The sequence below is a fragment of the Cyrtonyx montezumae genome, unplaced genomic scaffold, assembly GCF_038088225.1.
Source record: "Cyrtonyx montezumae isolate F1298 unplaced genomic scaffold, pur_monq_1.0 scaffold_30, whole genome shotgun sequence".
Lineage (NCBI taxonomy): Eukaryota > Metazoa > Chordata > Aves > Galliformes > Odontophoridae > Cyrtonyx > Cyrtonyx montezumae.
The window spans coordinates 14,132,392-14,152,895 of NW_027072035.1; the positions used below are offsets into that span (position 1 = coordinate 14,132,392).

The following is a 20,504-nucleotide window of genomic DNA, read 5'->3' on the forward strand; positions in this document are numbered from 1 at the left end:
AGACTTTGTGTTTCCCACTCAGTCTATCAGTATATGAACTTTCTAGTATGTTAACAACAGTAATTCTGAAATGAAAAGGAAATGAACCTATTCATCCTTTTGACAAATAACAACTTCCAAGTAACAACTGATGGGACAGGATGACATCAGATTAAACAATGGTATCTCTAGCATAATAATACTTATGGATGACAAAAGCATCTCAATATCATTACTTAGAAGTGCTTAATAAAATCTTGTAGAGATTCTTTAGCAAAGGAAAAGGATCTCTACAGCTTTATTAGACATTACTTTGCAGATACTGCTATAACAGGAACCTAAATCTGTAAGTTTTCTGTGACTGCCTATCTGATCGAATGTAGAAGAGTATCAGAAGTCAGTTTCCTATACTTTCCTAACAACAGAATAAATGATTAAATCTTTATCTCTGCCTATGGTTATATATATACTTATCACTCTGTCAGAGATGACAAGCTCAATACTAAGTTTTTTGGTTTTCCAGTTAGAATGCATGCTGCTCAGGCCGAAGCACACGGTCTCTTCTTCGGAGATGACTGAAGAGACAGGAGGAGTAAAAAAGCTATTGTGGGCAAAAAGAGCTTCAAAGAAAAATTAAGAGAAAACAGTGTTGCTTCGGGCTTTTGTCATAATGTCAGAGTGACATTTACACAACAGTACTACATGACAGTAGGTTATATTTGTCTGTAGTTTGTAGGAAAAGACATCTAACTACACAGTAAGATCATCATCATCTACATTACTTTGTAACTAGTAAACTTTCTTTTGCATCTCCTTTTACATACCTATTTATATCTTAATTTATATAGTCTGTAAAAATACACTGTGACATACCTTAACAGCTGCCTGACACTGCAGACACAAGTTAACTGCTATTTCAAATGCAACTGTGTCTGTCTCAACATACAAACTGCAACACAGAAGCTAACATATCCAAGTAACAGTTACCTTCTTCAGAAAAAGGTAGTTAGGAAGCAACACATTCCTGTCAATGGATCCTGCACTGCATTATCAAGTTACTGCTGCGTTATGAGATGAACCTGTCCCAATAAGTATCTGGACATTTATATTTTTAGTTTACATTTATTCAGAAACTCATGTTCAGCCACACATTTATGAAGCCACATATTAAGTCGTAACTGGATTTGCTTCATGGAAATACAACCTCAAGAGTTATCTAATAACTGAAACAATGCAAAGCTCAGACAAGCACAGGGTAGACAGTCTGTTCTGAACTACCACTGCAACTAGAGTTGTGGGAGACTTCAACATCAGACTCTGTATAGACCCCTATCCTGGTTTTTACCATGCCCAGATACCATCTTTTACAAAAATTATCACTGAATGATGATCTATCATGTTACAGTTTCGGACAAGTAGGAATTTTCCCTTTTCAATAATGGTATTTTTAGAACAACTGAGTTAATGAAGTCTAAGCTGTGTGGTTTTCCATAATGGTCCAGAAGAACCATTACTACAGAATTCAGCAACTCTGAATTTATTTTAAAGGCAGCAATCTTTCCATTCGCATATTCAAACTGAGGGTTTACTAACAACATACTAACAATCTACCCATACAGTAAATAGGAAAAATACATCCTTCAGGAACAACATAATTCTTTTCATGCTGGGACTGAGAAAGGATCACTGGCTATTTCTTACTATTCTCAATATTCAAGACAATTTTGGCCAAGGAATGACATCACTTATACTATGAACAGATGAATGACATCAAGAGTACCAACCAGAAAAAATGTGGTCACGTAAGACTCACACTAAGTTTTGCTAGTAAACAAGGGCTTTTTTAAAGAAAGCTAAGTTAATGAGAAACCTCAACACCATATGCAAAATACACTGAAGTTTAGAAAGAACAAAGCAGCTTGTGATTAGTGACCAATGAGGAAGCCAAACAAAATAATTGCATAACAGGGTTTGAAATCTAATCTTCTCCCATTATTTAATGAGAGAATGCTGGTGCATAATCAGAATGCATTAATGTTGAATAATTAAGTTGTCCTACCTCTTCAATTTCCTTAGTGAAGCATGATAGAAAAAGTGTATAAATTATGACACTTCAACATGTAAGACTTATTTTTACTGAAATCACACCATATATACATACATACATATATATATATGGGTATATATATAGGTTATATAGCCTATATATAGATATAGGCTGCACAATAAAGCAAAACATGGGAACAGTTCTCCAGTAGTTTTTTGTGTCTTTTTTTGTATGAAATTTTAGCATCTTAGTGAAGATGCTCCTGTGCCTATTCAAGTCATCTGTTAAAACATAAATGCAATTCAACTTATCCTTTTTCCCCTCCTCCCATTTCCCAGACTCTGTAGAGACAGTATTCAACTGCCTTACAGATCTTACAATGTGTAGCAATTGCACACGTTTTTAAAATAAATTTCAACAATTTCAGTAAATATGGCAGACAGCAAATGAGTAAGCAATTCTTAAATAAAAATGGTATAAAGTAGTGCATTGATGCGGAATGAATGAGTCAAAGCAGAAAGACTAATCTCCACAATAATGTTGGTAACATTACCTCTTTTATCTCATCTTTAGCTTGCTGCAACTTGTCAGGTTTGTTGGCAAGCTGGAGCTTTGCTTCAGTTTCACGTTTTTTTTGTAAAGTGACCTGAGCATCTTGCCATTTCTGCCAGCATTTCATTCGGTGATCAAACACACCCTGTAAAGATGAAGACATTTATTAAAGAACTAGAATTTTTGGAGGTATTTGGATTTCTTGTAGAAAAATGTATTTCTGAATATAATTAAAACAGTTATACTCAATCTTCACTTTGTCTACCACATCTACTTGCATTTCACTTGCACAGCTGTATGAATACATCTGTATATATATAGAATACATCTGTAAGTAACAGAGGGCATTCAAGAAGCCTGTTCAGAATAGACAGTGTCCCATGGTATATTGTGTTCCTCATTCCAACAGAACACTACCAAAGCAGCCACAGGGGGTGGAAATGGAGAAAGGGAGGGGAAAGAAATGGAAAAAAAAAAACATTTTGACAAGTTCACAGGTAATTCTGGATAAAAATTCTCAAGACAACTCTTTCCATGTCAAAAACTCATTATACTGTACAGTATGACTGACAACAAAATCCAATACTTTCTTTAACAACATGCAGATCCAAAATCTGTACTTGTTCCACATTTATGGAGGCTTTCTGCTATACAACAAATGTTGCCAAATCATATTCTTGTTTAGACTTAATAGTATATAGTATGCTCAAAACCCACACACAATTTGTACGGCTTAAAGTAGATAATCACCATTTACTTTTTTTTACATCCTATAAATTCATCCCCATTTTTATCAATGGAATTACTGATCACAAATCCATTAATTTTACTGAATTAAAGACAAAAGCTTTGTCTCAACTGTGTAAAAAATGTGCATATACATACATACAAACATTCAATTACCTGGAATGTAGAAGTTGAGGATTGTGACTTTAAACACAAACTTAGTTCTTTTTCTGCCAGTACTCACTTTTACTGCAGCAATGAGACGAATATAATCACCAAGCAGCTCTGAGAACATGTAGAAATCAGCAAAAGCTTGTTCTTGATGCAATTGATCTATCTTCTCTTCAACTTCTGCAAGCTGAGACAAAGCCCTAGATAGAGCAGTGTGGTCCTCAGAGTTACCTAACATGGCAGCACTTTTAGCAAAGGCAGCTGTGTTGGCTGAAAGTTCTGAAAAGCAGGAGTAACAATCAGTATCATGTAGATACTTTTTTTTTTTATGTTACTTTGCAGTGGAGATCAACATAGTAGAGACTCTGCTGTAACACAATGCTAATTTTACCAAATGAAATATAGAAAATGTATTTGCTAAGGCTCATCATTTAATACACAAGGAATTCACAATGAAACCATATTAAGAGAACATAGTGCACAGAATTCTCCACCAGTAAATGTTTTGCTGACCCTGTTACCATCTCTGTCAGGAGATATGTGTAGTTCAGGAAAAGTACAAGCCTACAGAACCAAAGCAAAGTCACCTGGAGAGCAACTTCAAATCAACTTCAGCTGCTCTACAGCAGTACTGAGAGATGGAAACACTTACGTATTTCACAATAATACCACCCCACAAATGTAAGTTGTGTCCTATTGACATTTCTTATAACTGTGCATAACGTAACACAGTGCTGTGTTTTGACATATTTCACAGGAAACAAAAAACAAAAAACAAACAAAACCCTACAACATATACCAGCATGGCTGGCTGGTATCTATGAAGCTGAAGTTTTAATCTTATTTAATAAATACTAAGGCAATTGTCTCATCAAATCCCATGCAAGTCATCTTGTACAAAGTGAACTCCTATAAAGGACCTTTGAATATACACGTTTTTATCCAAATTACGTATGAATGGGAAGTGCAAGCTTGTTTGCAACCCTGCTGCTTTTGTAGACTCCTTAGAACAATAGAAATGTTTGCAGAAGAAAGAACACCTTCAGATATGTAATACTCATGATTTAAATAATCTCTTTACAATAAAACAAACACTTCCTCAAATCTACAAGTAGATGTCAAATTAGCAGAAAAAAACATGTTCATTTTCCATCTGAATTACTTCTTAAAATACTATTTAAGCTTAAGGACATCTGCCCAAAGATTCTTTGTGTTGTTTACACTAGAGAGAATAATTCATGGTAGTATAATGAAGAAGCAACTTTGTGTACTTCTGTGAAGCGAAGAGAGATATCAGGAGTAATCAGCATGAGTTCGCCAGGGGGAGGTCATGCTCGACCAACCTGGTGGTCTTCTATGATGTCGTTACTGGCAGGGTAGATGGGGGAAGAACAGTGGATGGAGTCTACCCTGATTTCAGCAAGGCTGAAATCATGGTCAAAAAAACACTGTCTCCCACAGCATCCTTGTAACAAAGTTGAGGAAGTGTAGAATAGATGAGTGGACAATGAGGTGGGTTGAGAACTGGGTGACTGGCAGAGCTCAGAGAGTTGCGATCGGTGGCGCAGAGACCAGTTGGAGGCCTGTACTTATTGGCTATAAAGATGATAAAGGGCCTGGAGCACCTTATGAAGAGAGGCTGAGAGACTTGGTCTGTTCAGCCTTGAAAAAAGAAGACTCAGAGGGGACTTATCTATGTCTATAAATATCTAAGGAGAGGGAAGCAAAGTTATGAGGCTGAACTCTTCTCAGTGGTGTGTGGAGATAGGATGAGGGGAAATAGCCACAAACTGAAGCAAAGGAAGTTTTGCACAAGTGTGCATAAGAACTTCTTCAAAGTAAGAGTGACAGAGCACTGACACAGGCTGCACAGAGAGGCTGTGAAGACTCCTCTGGAGACATTCAAGATCTCCCTGGATGCCTACCTGTGTAACCTGGGCTAGGGAGTCAGCTTTGACAGGGGGGTTGGACTAGATGATCTCTAGAGGTCCCTTCCAACCCCAACAATTCTGTGATTCTGTGACCTTGATGAGGGGATCGAGAGCACCCTCAGTAAGTATGCAGATGACACCAAATCGGGAGGGAGTGTTTATTTGCTGGAGGGAAGAAGGGCACTACAGAGAGGCCTGGATAGACTGGATTGATGGGCTAAGGTAAATTCTATGAGTTATAATAGGACTAAGTGTTGGGTACTTCATTTTGGCTGCCTGATGGAAAGGGACCTTGGTTTGCCAATGGACAGTGGGCTGAATATGAGCCCACACTGTTCCCAGGTGGCCAAGAAGACCAGTGGCATCCTGGCCTGTATCAGGAATGGTGTGATGAGCAGAACTATGGAAGTAATTCTCCCACTGTGCTCAGCACTAGTGAGGTCCCACCTTGAGTACTGTGTTCAGTTTTGGGCACCTCAATACAGAAAGGACATTGAGGTGCCAGAACAGATAGAAAGAAGTTCTGCACAAATGTGCATGGGAACTTCTTCATAGTGCTGGAGCACTGGCACAGCTGCACAGACAGGTGGTAGAGTCTCCTTCTCTGGAGACATTCAAGATCCGCCTGGATGCCAACCTGTGCAATCTGGGCTAGGGAGCTGCTTTGGCAGGGGGGTGGAACTAGATGATCTCTGGAGGTCCCTTCCAACCCCTACAATTCTGTGATTCTGCACAGAGTTGAAACATAATCCAAAATTTTAACATGGTACAGTAACTTCAAAAGGCATATTTATGGCCTTGTGCTGCAAATCAAAGTGGTTTTGTTGTTGTTTTGTTTTTGATTAATGGAAAGCAGTCTTTGACAAATCAACTACACAGGTGATCAAAACATAAACTTGTGAACTTGCAGGCCATACTTCTCCCTAATACAAGTAAACCCAAAGTTGATATTCTTAGAATGTGTTCTCAGAAAAGTTTACCTTAACAGTAGTTTGATGATGTGTCATGTGGATCAAATGAGTAATAGAAAATTCCTATTTAAGAGTTTAAACTCGTTTAGCAGAGCAGTAATGAACCACAACATGTTTAAATGGATTTATGGAGTAACTTTTTGCTCAGAAAGAAATTACTCTTGCCATGAGATCTAGGGATACATTTACAGATGTCTACTGCAGTAGAATCACTCGCTAGGTATGTTATTAGACCTCTGCAAGAAAAGAAAAAAAAGCCCTACACTAAGTCAATATAGGATCTTCCAAGTTCAACAGAAATGATGGTTGGTATTCTAGAGAAAGTTAAAATTAACAGCAGGTATAAAAATTGCCACAGCAGTTGATGATAAAAGGTACAATTACAAGATCACTGCATTAAAATTTCCTGTATAACTCCACTCATTACTTAAGAGCTCTGACATAAATTCTCTTTTCATCACCATTTCCTAAACTTAAAGTTCAAGTAGATACATGAAAAAGGAACTACCTTTTCTGTGGCAGACTAATGCTTCAACACTGGCATGAAGTTTTCTAAGTTGCTGATCCAGATTCTCAAATTGCTGCTGTTTTTCTTCAAACCACTGACAAAAGATGAAAGAACCATGCATTACAAATTAGATTACAAACAACATTTCTTGCTTAAAGAAGCAAATTATCCATGTACTGCCAGGGTGGTCAACTGATACAGCTAAGAATCCAAGCCAATAAGCAAATTAATAACCCATTTTCTACTTCTGCAGCCCTAAAATGCAATTGTTGAGCCTCATTAATTCGTCTCATTATTCAAGTCGAAAATTCAGCTCTTACTGCATCCGATTCATTCATCTTGATTGTCATTTTGTTGACAGCGTCGGCAGCCTTGTTCACCATCCTCAATATTCCTGCTCCACTCAGAGCTTGGGTGTTAACCGCTCTCGGCAGCTGGAATTGAATGACAAATAAGAGCAAACAGACTGGTTAAAAGGATGGAGGTTTAACAGGGCACAAGGGGGAAAGAAAAGGATATAGTGCTTTCTTTAGTCCTATGTGTTTCAATATAGTGGAATCTAATTTCTCGGATTTACTACTTTTACATTCTCAGAGGAAAACTTAAAAATACAGACTATTTACTTTTCTTCTACATCTTTACATTTAAATGGAACAATCAGCCAACTTGTCCAAAGTTATTATGAACTAGCTAAAGGTCCTAACTAGCCACCTACACGCAACACAGAATAAGCTGCCACTACAGGAAAAGCAAAGCTTTGAATCAGAAGAAAGGGATTATGTCAAACACTTCCATCATAATGCAAGACTAGCACTGTATACTAATCATGAAAGGCTGGCATATTTTTGCACCTAACTGATGAGTATTGAGAGAACTGTGCATTTGCTTAGATATTTAGAGGGTAGGTTAGTAATTATTAGTATAATTCAAGCTAGTCTAAATACGCTGTAGAAGGTGGACCCCTACATCAGACCTTTCACATCTAACATTTTGTCTGCCAATAGCGTTGGCAAATCCACTGTAAGGATAACTAAAATACTAACATTAGCCAAAAGACAATTCAGTGTTACAGCAAATCCACTATGCACATGTATAGACAGATATCATGTGTCTTTAACAGTATATTTAACTTAGTGGAAAGTGTCAGATTGACAGCATTGGTGACTGAAGCCTCCTATTCACAAAACATCTAGCTTCTCCAGCAGCACTGCAAGCAGGTGCACATCATCACAACAACAAATGTATGAAAGACTCATAGAGGCAAGAAACCCATTTCCAAGGCAATTTAATTCCTGATCTTACTTAACTATCAGCAATATCAACTACAGATAGTGACTGTGTGCAGAATAAGCATCAACTGGAAACGCAGAGACCAGCTAACTTGAGAAGCCACTGTGAAGCATAAGGCTTTTGGTCACCACAAGCCTAACTTCTCTCAGATGCACACAGACCACATTATCTAAGTATCCTTCTAATATTCTGTACCACTTAACACTGTATGATAAAGGGTGTAATCCAATTCTACCTTAGATTAATTGAGGAGATCAGGTTTCAACAGATAGAATGTATTTGTACATTACAGTATCTGAAAATAAACAGGAGAACATAAAAAGAACTTAAAATACCTCAGAATTTTCCAAGAACTGCCTTAAATCTGGATCCTGTAACAAGGTTGGGTGTTTTACTGTTCGTTGTAGATACCTATGATTTAAAAAATTAAAATATTAGATAACGGAACAGATTTAATCACAGAATCATAGAATGGCCTGGGTTGAAAAGGACCTCAAAGATAACTGAGTTTCAACCCTCCTGCCAAGGGCAAAGTTGCCAACCACTAGAGCAGGCTGCCCATAGCCACGTCCAGCCTTGCCTTGAACGCCTCCAGGAATGGGGCATCCACAGCCTCTCTGGGCAACCCGTTCCAGTGCCTCACCACCCTCTCAGTGAAAAGCTTCCTCCGAATTTCCAACCTAAATCTCCCATCTTAGTTTAAAACCGTTACCCCTTGTCCTATCACCATCAACGGATGTTAAGTAGTCGTTCCTCCTCCTGTTTATAAGCTCCCTTCAAATATTGGAAGGCCACAATGAGGTCTTCTCAGAGTCTTCTCTTCTCCAAGCTAAACAAGTCCAGTTTCCTCAACCTTTCCTCACAGGAGAGGTGCTCCAGCCCTCCAGTCATCTTAGTGGCCCTCCTCTGGACCTGTTTCAAGAGCTCCAAATCTTTCCTGTGTTGGGGCCCCCAGGCCTGGACGCAGTACTCCAGATGGGTCCTCACAAGAGCTGAGTAGAGAGGGACAATCACCTCCCTCTCCCTGCTGGACACCCCTTTTTTTTAATGCAGCCCAGAATATAGTTGACTTTCCAGGCTGCAAGCACATACTGCTGGCTCATGTCCAACTTCTTCTCCACCAGGACCCCCAAGTCCTTCCCCACAGGGCTGCTCTTCAGAAGTTCTTGCCCCAGTCTGTATAAATACTTGGGACTGCCCTGGCAGATCTGCAGCACCCTGCACTAGCCTTGTCAAACCTCATTAGGTTCACACAGACCTACTTCTCCAGCCTGTCCAGGTCCCTTTGCATGGCTTCCCTTTTCTCCAGTGTACTGACTGCACTGCTCTGCTTGGTGTCATCCACAAACTTGCTGCGAGTGCATTCAATACCCTTGTCTACATCACTGATCAAGATTTTGAAGAGCTCTGGCACCAAGACTGAACCCTGAGGGACACTGCTTGTGACAGGTTTCCCCCTGTTAATCACAGTCCTTTGGCTGCCATCAGCCAACCAGTTCTTAATCCATCTAATGGTCCCTCCTTCAAATCCATACCATGTGTCTAACATCACTGGAAAAATTCCATCTAACAAGCTGGTACAATGCAGGCAGCATTGTCCCTTATTACCTAATGGGACCTCAACACTTGTAAAGTCAGAAATAAAGTGTCAGAGAAGAGTCTAGGCTCCGTGCCTCTTCAATCCTTTGCCTCCCTACTGAATGTTCATATCATATTTCTGCATTCTGTCAACTTCCTCTAACACACATGTAGGCTATGAGCTTTAAAATTAAAAAATGTAAAAATATAAAATTCAGCTAAACACACTGTATATCATACCATAACACACCAAAGCAGCTAGTTTCTAACCCAGGTTAAGTGGGACTTACTATATGTTTCACAGTGTCAAAATACTATGTATTTTCAACAATAGAACGGAATCCCCCTGTTCTAATAACAGGAAATTACAGGCCAGGAAAACAAATTAAGAAAAAAGAAAAAAGATGAACAGCTTTAAACATTCTTATATAAGAGTACATAGGATTTCATTTATTTATTTATTTTGTTATAGCTTATTCTGCCTTACAGTTTTTAGAATAAAAGACAGTCCTGAAAAAGTGAGCTAATAATGTTCCAGGCATGACCTCTTCATTTGGTAGCTAGGCTAGATCTTCAACCCATACTACTTCTGACATACACACAGAAGTTAAATTAATGCCACTCATCCAGTTCTCACTTTTTCTTTTTGCACTGCTGGTTAATTTAAGAACTATTGTTTGAACAAGTATTGGTTGAAGAGTGAAATTTCAACAGTACTACTCCACTAAAAAGTGCTGTAAGTTTGTCATAAATTGCTCCAATATTATACACTAACAGAAAGTTTTGAATATTTATATGAGTGCTTTGTAGAAACAGTACTTCAAAAGTACTGTGAGAGCACAAAAGGCCATGAGCACATAAAAAGTCTCTGATATTGCCAGTTAAAATATGCTGACAGAACACAAGTCCTTTGTACTTTTTTTAAAGGTTAGTTTTGCCTAAATCTCAGCTGTGAAATACCAGATCAGATCCATGACATTCACAGATTGCTTAGAATCTTAGGAAGTGCTCTGGAATGAAACACTCAGTTGAAAGTCAGAGTATACTCATGAGGTATTTTCTCCTGCTATTAGATATGGTCACTGGGTCCTTAGTGCTTCCTAAAGAAACTCAGGGTTGCAGTGAAACTATTTCATAGATAAGATTGCTCAACTTTTCCTTGCAAATTCTGATAATTAATAAGCTGGTATGGTAAACAAAGATATTTCTCTTTATAAATCTCTTACTATAGAACAACTCATAGTCCAAGGAGAGTTATTAATTTTTCCATTGGAGGCAAGTGACTGTGTTGCCTGAGGACATCTGGCAGACTTGCAGTACTTAAGATCAATACTCTAGAAGATAAATTTTAGTGATCTCAACAAGGTGTTATTACTCCTGCTTTCCATACAGATCTCTGGGATCATGAAAGAGCAAAGTAAAACACGTTTACTCAGTATGGATTTCTGCAGCACATTAATACATTTCCCTCAGGTTACAGAATGAGCAACAGAACCACTGCTTTTAAATGACATTTGAACACCTTGACAGGGATTTCACTTAAAGATTCTAAAAGGAAAAGCCAGCTAAAATTGGCACAATGAGAAAGTTGCCTCTTGTCAGGTAATATTTGCACAGTATTTCTGAAAAACATCATCAAATGTCCTGATGAGTCCATTCCTCAGTATAAGACATACCCCCAACATCCACTAAAACCAGCACAACAGCATAACTCCTTCAACAAATAAATGACAAAAACCCACTTTAAATGAAGCACATATACAAGTTCGTGAATTAAACTTGTCCTAATCATAGTTCTATTGATCACATGAGAAAACAAAAGGAGAAAATACTTATCTCTATTACAAACAGAGACTTCAAGTTGTGCAAAAATGTATCTGCACAGATTTTGCTAATGCCTGCGCAAACTGATGAAGAAATTTCAGACTGCTGGCTCTCTACAGCCTCAGAACAAAGCACAGACCAGCTAGAAAGGTGGTAGCTATAATTCACCATATGAATGTGTCTAAATTTCCAGTTATTAATGGGAACTGTGCAAACTTTTTATACAACAATTGGCAGCTACATACAGTCTTCAGAACACACCTAAGCACAGATGGTTCAGATCCCTGTTAGAGAGGCTAAATAAGTGTTGGATACATACATTACCTTTCAAGAGCAGCTCTTCTTTTTTCTACAAATTCAGTAGATGAAGAGTCTTCCTTGCCTACTTTAACCTTGGTCATGCCTTTGAAGAAAATGGCATCATATTAATTTTATTTTATTATACAAAGATCATAAGTATAGCTGATATGATTAGAAGATAAAGCTCATCTAAGTTAAGATATTATTAAAAAAATACAATAAAAATACTACACAGGAACAGAAAGAATAAACACTGCAGGCTGCATGGTCTTCTCCATGGTCCTGTGAAATACATAATTTCCTCCAATATATTATTGTGGTTAAAAAGTTAAAAAAGAATAGCTGAATTAGAATTTATGAGTACAATATAAATGATTATCAGCCTTACTGGTCAGTCACGTTAAAAACAAGAAAACACACTAATAAAGCAGAATAAGAAAATAAGTCTCAGATTACAGGCTTACAAATTGCTTTTTCATAGCCAATGTTTTTATTCTAATATAGTCTAAGTTTCAAAACTAAGAAGTTTTTAATTAACTCCTAAGGAAACTGGCAGCCCGTGGTGTGGACAGGTTCACTCTTCTCTGGGTGGAGAACTGGCTGGAGGGCCGTGCCCAGAGGGTAGTAGTTAATGGAGTTAAGTCCAGCTGGCGTCCTGTTACGAGTGGTGTCCCCCAAGGGTCAGTTTTGGGGCCCATCTTGTTTAATATCTTTATTGATGACCTAGACGAGGGAATTGAGTGTACCCTCAGTAAGTTTGCAGATGACACAAAGCTGGGAGGATGTGTCAAACTGCCTGAGGGTAGGGAGGCCCTTCAGAGGGATTTGGATAGGCTGAACAGCTGGGCTGAGAAAAATGGGATGAGGTTCAATATGACCAAGTGCCGGGTCCTGCACTTTGGCCACAATAACCCCATGCAATGCTATAGGCTTGGGGCAGAATGGCTTGAAGAATGTAGAGAGGAAAAGGACCTGGGGGTGTTGGTTGATGCTCGGCTCAACATGAGCCGGCAGTGTGCCCAGGTGGCTAAGAAGGCCAACAGCATCCTGGCCTGTATTAGAAATAGTGTAGCCAGCAGGAGCAGGGAGGTGATCATCCCCCTGTACTCAGCTCTGGTACGGCCGCACCTCGAGTACTGTGTTCAGTTTTGGGCCCCTCACTACAAGAAGGACATTGAGGCCCTGGAGCGTGTTCAGAGAAGGGCAACAAAACTGGTGAGGGGCCTGGAGCATAAGTCTTATGAGGAGCGGCTGAGGGAGCTGGGATTGTTTAGTCTGGAGAAGAGGAGGCTCAGAGGAGACCTTATTGCACTCTACCACTTCCTGAAGGGGGGTTGTGGTGAGGAGGGGGTAGGCCTCTTCTCCCTGATAAGTAATGACAGGACGAGAGGGAATGGCCACAAGTTGCGCCAGGGAAGATTTAGATTAGACCTCAGGAAGCATTTCTTTTCTGAAAGAGTGGTCAGGCACTGGAATGGCCTGCCTAGGGAGGTGGTTGAGGCACCATCCCTAGCGCTGTTCAAGAAGCGTTTAGATGAGGTGCTAAAGGACTTAATTTAGTAGTTGGGTAGAGATAGTGATAGGAGGATGGTTGGACTAGATGATCTTATAGGTCCTTTCCAACCTTATGAACTTATGAACTTATGAACTAATGGAAACCAGATAGTATTTATGAAAATTCTGAAAAGCTACAGACTGAAAGAATAGTCAAAATAAAACAGACACAGCTTTATACCACTTCCTCTGCTGAAGTCAACAGAGGCCAGAGAACCACAACTGTGGTGTTGCTGATGTATTGTGGTATATGAAATATATTCAGCTTCAGCAAGAAAGAAGTAGAAATGTGGTTGATGTCAGTATTTTTCATGCTCAAGATCCATACTCAGAGGACTCAGAAACCCAAATGCTATCAAAAACACCATGAAACACTGAACATTCAAAATCATTCATATTTGCTAAAACACTGGAGAGTTATTTTATGCTCCTATTACTTCTGCACTTTCCAATCTTTAGGTTCTGAGTAGAAAAATGAAAATTTAAAAATGTACTCTTTGACCTGACAGTTCAGCAGTTTCCAAAACTGTTTCTCTCCCACTTGTTTTTCTTTAAAAACTATGATCTTTCAAAACAGATATGTAAGTGAGGCAGCATACGTGAATGCTAAACTTTAGCCCACCAATGACTCTGTTTTATTCTGTTGTTTCACAGGATATTTGGTAATTCACCATTTGCGTTTGTGAACTGTCTCAAACACAGGTCCCTCCCAACCCCCACCAAATAAACAAATGATAAAACAACAATAATTTATTTTAACTTAGAACTCCAAGCCCTATAACTAGTGTAACATAATGAAAAGACTAAGGATTTTGTGCAACATTCATCATGTAAAACTGGAGATAGAACGTTTCATAGTAAATCTTAAAATAAATGTGTAATGTAAACTCATTTACCATCTTCTAGATGTTTTTACTGACACTCAGCCTCATCTTAAACCAGAATCCTTTCACTTCTCCAGATTTAGACTATATATTTTTTGATAGAGCTAAACAGCAAACTTGCACTGAATGGCAGGCAGTTCACATTTGATTACATGCATGCCCTTCTGAAAACAACCTACAGACTCTGACAGTCTTCCCAACTTATCTGTATCTTAAGAAAGTCAGGCCCTACTTTAATGAAAAGCTGCTGCTCTGATCAGCTTTACAGATGAAATAAATGTAAAAAAAGAAAAGTCTTGCCACTCCTTACAGACCAAATAGCACTCTAGTGCCCAGTAATTTATTTACATGGTAAAGCCACTAGATTCCCACAGATTTCTTATTTTAAACATTTAGTTATCTCCAAAGATCTTCTCCTACTTACAGCTAAAAAACTTAACTAGCTTCAGCACATAAACGATGTTCCCTAACTGATGGAGCAAAAATCTTATCCTTCAAGGCATTCAGTAAGACTAACAACTCAAAAAATATTTTAAAAATAGAACTTTGAAGAATTAACTGAGCATTCCATCATTCACAATGATTAGAAGAAACAAACTGAAGTATAGAGAGGTGAAGTATGTATGAAGCTCTGTGTACTGTGAGCAACTGATAACAACGCCAGTTAAAAATAAACCTTCCTTTAACATCTTTGTTTTGACAGACTAATCAGCTCTTGAGGGGCAACAGCAAAGAAAGACTAGTAGATAAGAAACAGAACACCACGCATTAAGACAAATGTCCTTCTTATTACCAACACTGATCTGAGTAAGGTAGAGGCCATAACATATCCCTTCAACTTAATCCTAACTTTAGAAAAATTGAGAACAGGAAGAATACATGGTAATTTGGAATACTTGATAAGGAAGAAATATCTGCACTGCACAGAACAGTAATCACTTTAGGAGTACAGCAAGTATTAAAATGTTTCATCTGTACTACAGGAATTAAAAGACATGCACACACAGGTTCGAGGGCACAGAAACTAGACTTACCTACAATACTTTTTTCTGGAGCTGGAGGCACAATGTAACCAATATGCATGTACTTCGTTGCTAACTTGCTGTGCAAGCCAAGAAAATCACTGAATCTTCTTTTAACAGAGAACTCACTTTGGTGAAACATAGAAATGGATGTCTTAAAAAAAACAACAACAATAATTTTAGTGATGACTTGCTGACGCATTTACTTAGTTATGACATAAAGGGACCTGCAAATACTTGTTGCACTAGTTACCTTTGTTGTTACTCTGTATGCCATATAAGCGTTCATGCCATCTCCTGCAAGAAAATTAAAACAGTTTAATTTAAAATAGTTTAATCCTTCCAGATACTTTTTGTTCCAAAATATATATTACATGTATTTCCATTTAAATACTAAAAGCTGCCAAAAAATCAATGAGTAAGAAATAATGCTGAAGTCTCAGAATGGTGTCTAACAGGTCCGTCTATCCCCTGACTTACTAGTCTGAAGAAACTTACCAACTTTCTCTGGGTCTGACACATTGATTTCTATATCAAACAAATCTCCATTTGCTTCCTCTTCAATCTAGGAAAAGAATATTTAGCAAGTCAATATGCATTCATATTATGTATGGCTAAAAAAATAAGGGAATAGTGAAAGTAGGAGTAAGAGTATACTTGTCTAGGCTCAAATCATGCAGAATTTTTATGCAATTGTATGTAAGTTTGATAAAACAGAAACCTGAGGAATCATGGCAGAAAGGACAGTGTGTCAGGGCAGAGGAGGAAGAAAATAAGAATAAAATGCCATCTCAGAGATTCTGGGGAAGGAGGAGTTTTTAAGTCAGAAGCAAGTCTTGTTTACAAACCCATTTCACACTGGCACTGTCTAGTAAAAGAATACTGTAGAATGAATAGCATTTGCCAATTCCCTGACTGTGAATGGAACACAAAATGTAAATAGCAATATTTAAATCATGATCAGTCTTAGCTGTTTGTTAGTACAGAGGATAATGCTAACAACTGCCCCTCTCCCCATTAACAACTACTTCATAAATCCAAGTTAAAAAGAGATATTATACATCATTAACATTTCTCCCACATAAAGCCCAAGGCTTGCTCCTACACCCACTTTTACAATGTCTAACATGCAGGAATGCAGTGTGTTAGTTCTTACTCTATAGATCTCCAGTATAGTCAGCTAAGGAATTACCATGGTATTTTTTAAAGAGTCAAACTCATGTCAAACCTTAAGTGCCAAAAATATAACCATACACATATACGTTTCCCCTAACCAAATGATAATCCTGGGAAATAATATTTAGGAATTATTATTTCAAACAAAATGAACAGAAAAAAACAACAACAAAATAATCCACAACCTTCAAAGCCCAAACAAGATATTTCCATAATTTCTATGTTTATTGGATACCTCTTCTCTTGATCTATCAAAACTTGCAGGGGCTGTTACACTTTTTGATTCCATTCTAGGAGCTACTAATGCAGTAGGTGTTACAGGAGTGATTGCAGGAGTAGGCTCTGGTGAAAGTACTGGATCCCTCTCTGGACTGTCCAATGAAACTTCTTCGGTAGCTTCTAGATAAAGAATTTGAGTTAGTTTTTGTATAGCCGAGATAGTTGCCCATCATGAAGATAACAAACACACAGACAGTAAAGTGACAATGTACGAGTCTAGTAGGATCATCTGTAAGTAGCAGCTACTGGTACTGGTGATTTCTTTAAATACGTAGTAAAACTACATGAATAATTTATATTAGGCTACAGTACACTTAATATTGTATTTCTCTTTTTATACAGTCAGATAAATAGTCTTTTAGAGTATTCATAGAAGTTTGAGCAATTTATTTCTGTTAGAGATACTGTGAAAGAGAATTAACTTTTTTCTGTCCTTAAGAATATTCTTCTTTGGTTTTGTACCCTGAACAACTAAGTTAATCATGTAAGCTGATAATCAAGCAAATCAAGCAAAGAAGTATGCTTTTAATGTAAGTCACACAACCACAATGCAGCCTTTCTCCCCAAAGCCTAGAACCTAAAAAACACAAGTACTTTTTAGCAGATGAAGAATTCTGACCGGTAAGACAATTTTTACTTTCTACAACTTTGGAACTTAAAATTAGAAGCAAAACACTTATCTCAGAATATGTTCAGTTCATTTACATTTAAAGAGGATCTAAGCTTCTGCTCTACAAATCCTTAATTAGTTGGTTTTTACCAGTGGCAAACTATCCTCTTTCGGTCTGCAGAGAACTTCCTGTTCTAGTTTAAGTGATTAATGCTGTGGCTCTTGCTGAATGTGCATTTGCAAGAAACTGAGTTCCTCAAAAGATAATACTGACCACAAAACCAACATCTGATACAGAAGCTGACTCCACAACTGATTTCAAGATGTATTACAAACTAGACTTTCCACAGACAGTTCCAACCACTTTACCAAGTGTGGCTTAAGGCATTAATGCATTTCCACTCAGAGTCATACATAGTTCCAAAAGTTTATTATGCAGATTTGGAAAGAGCTGTTCTTGTAGTTTTTGTCTACGTAACAGCTCAATTTTCAAAAGAAACTAAGTTACATTCCTTCCATTCTTTAAAGCCTGGTACATATAAATATTACCGAATCACAGAATTGTAGGGGCTGGAAGGGGCCTCTAGAGATCATCCAGCCCACCCTCCCTGCCACAGCAGCTCCCTAGCCCAGGTTGCACAGGCAGGCGTCCAGGTGGGTCCGGAATGTCTCCAGAGGAGACTCCACCACCTCTCTGTGCAGCTGTGCCACTGCTCCGTCTGGAAGTTGTGCAAAACTTGTGCAAAACTTCCTCAGTTTGTGGTCATCTCCCCCTGCCATGCACTGCTGAAAAATCTTTATCACCATCAGTTCTTATTCTTATTACAAATTATTTTTCAAGGGTTAAGAAAAAAAAAAACTTTAAAGATCAGATCTACCCTAAAATTTGTGAAACTGTTACGTGTTAAAAAAAAAAGTCTCCTTTTTGTCATCCACAGCATCACTTGATTTTCCAGAATAGCCTTTAATCTACTAAGCAGTGTTGGCAAAACTGGAAACAGCATTAAATGAAGGATAACATTTATTACTACAAAAAAGTAATATTATGGTCTTTCATAATCAATAAAACAAAGCCACCCATCTTTATCCTTGCTACCATTTACTTCTGCTAGTCAGTTCTATTTCCCGTTCTTATATAACACTGCTTCATAAATGCTCAAAATCATACTTCTCTGTTTCTGGGATGAAAATGTCCACATGCCTAAACTTTTGTTTGATGTCAGAACTCAAATTAAAAACAAACTTCAAAGTCATAATGCCTTAGCCTGTTTGAAGCAGATGCTCACTCTGGTTCAAGGCAAACAAAATTTGCTGTCATCACTTTGTTTCGGAGTATGTCACAGAACTGCTGAAGTCAGAAAGGACCTCTGAACATTGTCCAGCCTAACTCCACTGCTCAAGTAATGTCAGCAACAGTAGACTGCTCTGCACCATGTACAGTTGGGTTCTGAACATCCTGAAGGATGGATATTCCATTTTCTTTCTAGACAACCCATACCACTGTTTTACCAATTCAATTAAATTAAAAAATTAAAATGTTTTCCCTTATGTTTAAATAATATCCCCCATTCTTCCACTTACATCTTGTCTTCTCAGAGGGCACAAATGCTAAGTCTGATCTGCTTCAATTCCTCCTATCAGGTATTTGTACACCTGGATGAGGTCCTCTGAGTATGCTCATCAGCCTTTCAATAATTAATCGTTGTTCTGGGGAGTTCACAGGTCACTGGAGACTGGCAAATGCAATACGCATCTAGAGAAGAGCAGGAAGGAGGATCTTTCAGGGGTGCATTAAGAAGAGTGTGTGCAGCAGGACAAGGAAGGTGATCTTCTCTCTCTAATCTGCTTTGGTGAGGCTTCATCTGGAATACTGTGTCCAGTTCTGGGCTCCCTGGTACAAAAAAGACAGGGATCTCCTTGAAAGAGTCCAGTGGAGGGCTACAAAGATGATAAAGGATGTAGAGCACCTCCCTTATGAGGAAAGGCTGAGAGACCTGGGTCTGTTCAGCCTTGGAAAAAGAAGACTCAGAGGGGATCTGATCCATGTCTATAAATATCTAAGGAGTAGGAGGCAAAGTTATGAGGCTGAACTCTTCTCAGCAGTGTGTGGTGATAGGATGAGGCGAAATGGCCACAAACTGAAGCATGGGAAGTTCTGCAAAAATACGCTCAAGAACTTCTTCACAGTGAGGGTGACAGAACACTGGCACAGGCTGCACCAAGAGATGGTGGAGTCTCCTCTGGAGATGTTGGAGACCCTGCTGGATGCCTACCTGTGCAACCTGGGCTAGGGACCTACTTTGGCAGAAGGATTGGACTAGATCATCTATGGAGGTCCCTTCCAACTCCTGCAGTTCTGTGAAAGCTTGGGTATTGTAGGTCTGCCAGTCTGACTTAAGTGCCAGGAAAGTTCATGGAACAGATCATCTTGAGTGCCGTCAAACACAACATAAAGGACAACCAGGTGGTCAGATATACTCAGTACAGATTTATGAAAGGCAGGTGCTGCCTGACTAACCTGATTTTCTGTGATGCCAATAGCATCCTAGCTTGTATCAGAAATAGTGCTGTCAGCAGGGCTAGGAGGTGACTGTCTCCATGTACTAGTGAAATTCACTACCTAGTGAAATTGCACCTTGAGTACTGCTTGGTTTTAGACCCTTCATTACAAGAGGAATATGGAGTTGTTGGAATGCATTCAGGGAAAAAAAAAAAACAAACTGGTGAAGGGATTACAAAACAAGGCATAGTGAACAGCTGAAGGAGATGGAATAAAAAGAGGCTCATGGGAGATCTCATCACTCTCTTCAACCACATGAAAGTGGTTGTAGTGAGGTGGGTGCCAGACTCTTCTTGCGGGTGACAAGTGATAAGATGAAAGGAAACGACTTCAAGTTGCAGAAGGGTAAGTTTCAATTGGATCTCAGGAAGAATTTCTTCACAAAGGGTGGTCAGGCATTGGAACAGGCTGCCCACAGAAGAGGCGAAGCCATGATTACTGTAAGTATTTATGAGAGGTGTAGGTGTGGTGCCTAGGGACATGGGTCAGCAGACTGGTAGTGTTAGGTGACAGTTGGACTTGATCTTTCCAACCTAAATGAT

General features: G+C 38.6%; 1 protein-coding gene across 2 annotated transcripts in view; it reads right to left on the reverse strand.

Annotated features, from left to right (window-relative positions):
* The window catches only part of SNX2 (sorting nexin 2), a 35,547-nt gene that overhangs the window by 1,531 nt on the left and 13,512 nt on the right, over nucleotides 1-20,504 (reverse strand). Inside the window, exons 3-12 of one of the 2 annotated variants that reach the window (XM_065744323.1) lie at nucleotides 16,749-16,909; nucleotides 15,836-15,902; nucleotides 15,591-15,634; nucleotides 15,350-15,491; nucleotides 11,902-11,980; nucleotides 8,511-8,586; nucleotides 7,206-7,319; nucleotides 6,886-6,979; nucleotides 3,549-3,754; nucleotides 2,580-2,723 (exon numbers count right to left, since the gene is read on the reverse strand). In XM_065744323.1, coding sequence (XP_065600395.1) covers nucleotides 2,580-2,723; nucleotides 3,549-3,754; nucleotides 6,886-6,979; nucleotides 7,206-7,319; nucleotides 8,511-8,586; nucleotides 11,902-11,980; nucleotides 15,350-15,491; nucleotides 15,591-15,634; nucleotides 15,836-15,902; nucleotides 16,749-16,909 — 1,127 coding nt within the window. Of the gene's footprint in view, nucleotides 1-2,579; nucleotides 2,724-3,548; nucleotides 3,755-6,885; nucleotides 6,980-7,205; nucleotides 7,320-8,510; nucleotides 8,587-11,901; nucleotides 11,981-15,349; nucleotides 15,492-15,590; nucleotides 15,635-15,835; nucleotides 15,903-16,748; nucleotides 16,913-20,504 lie in introns of both variants that reach the window. The other variant, XM_065744322.1, reaches the window with a different exon arrangement.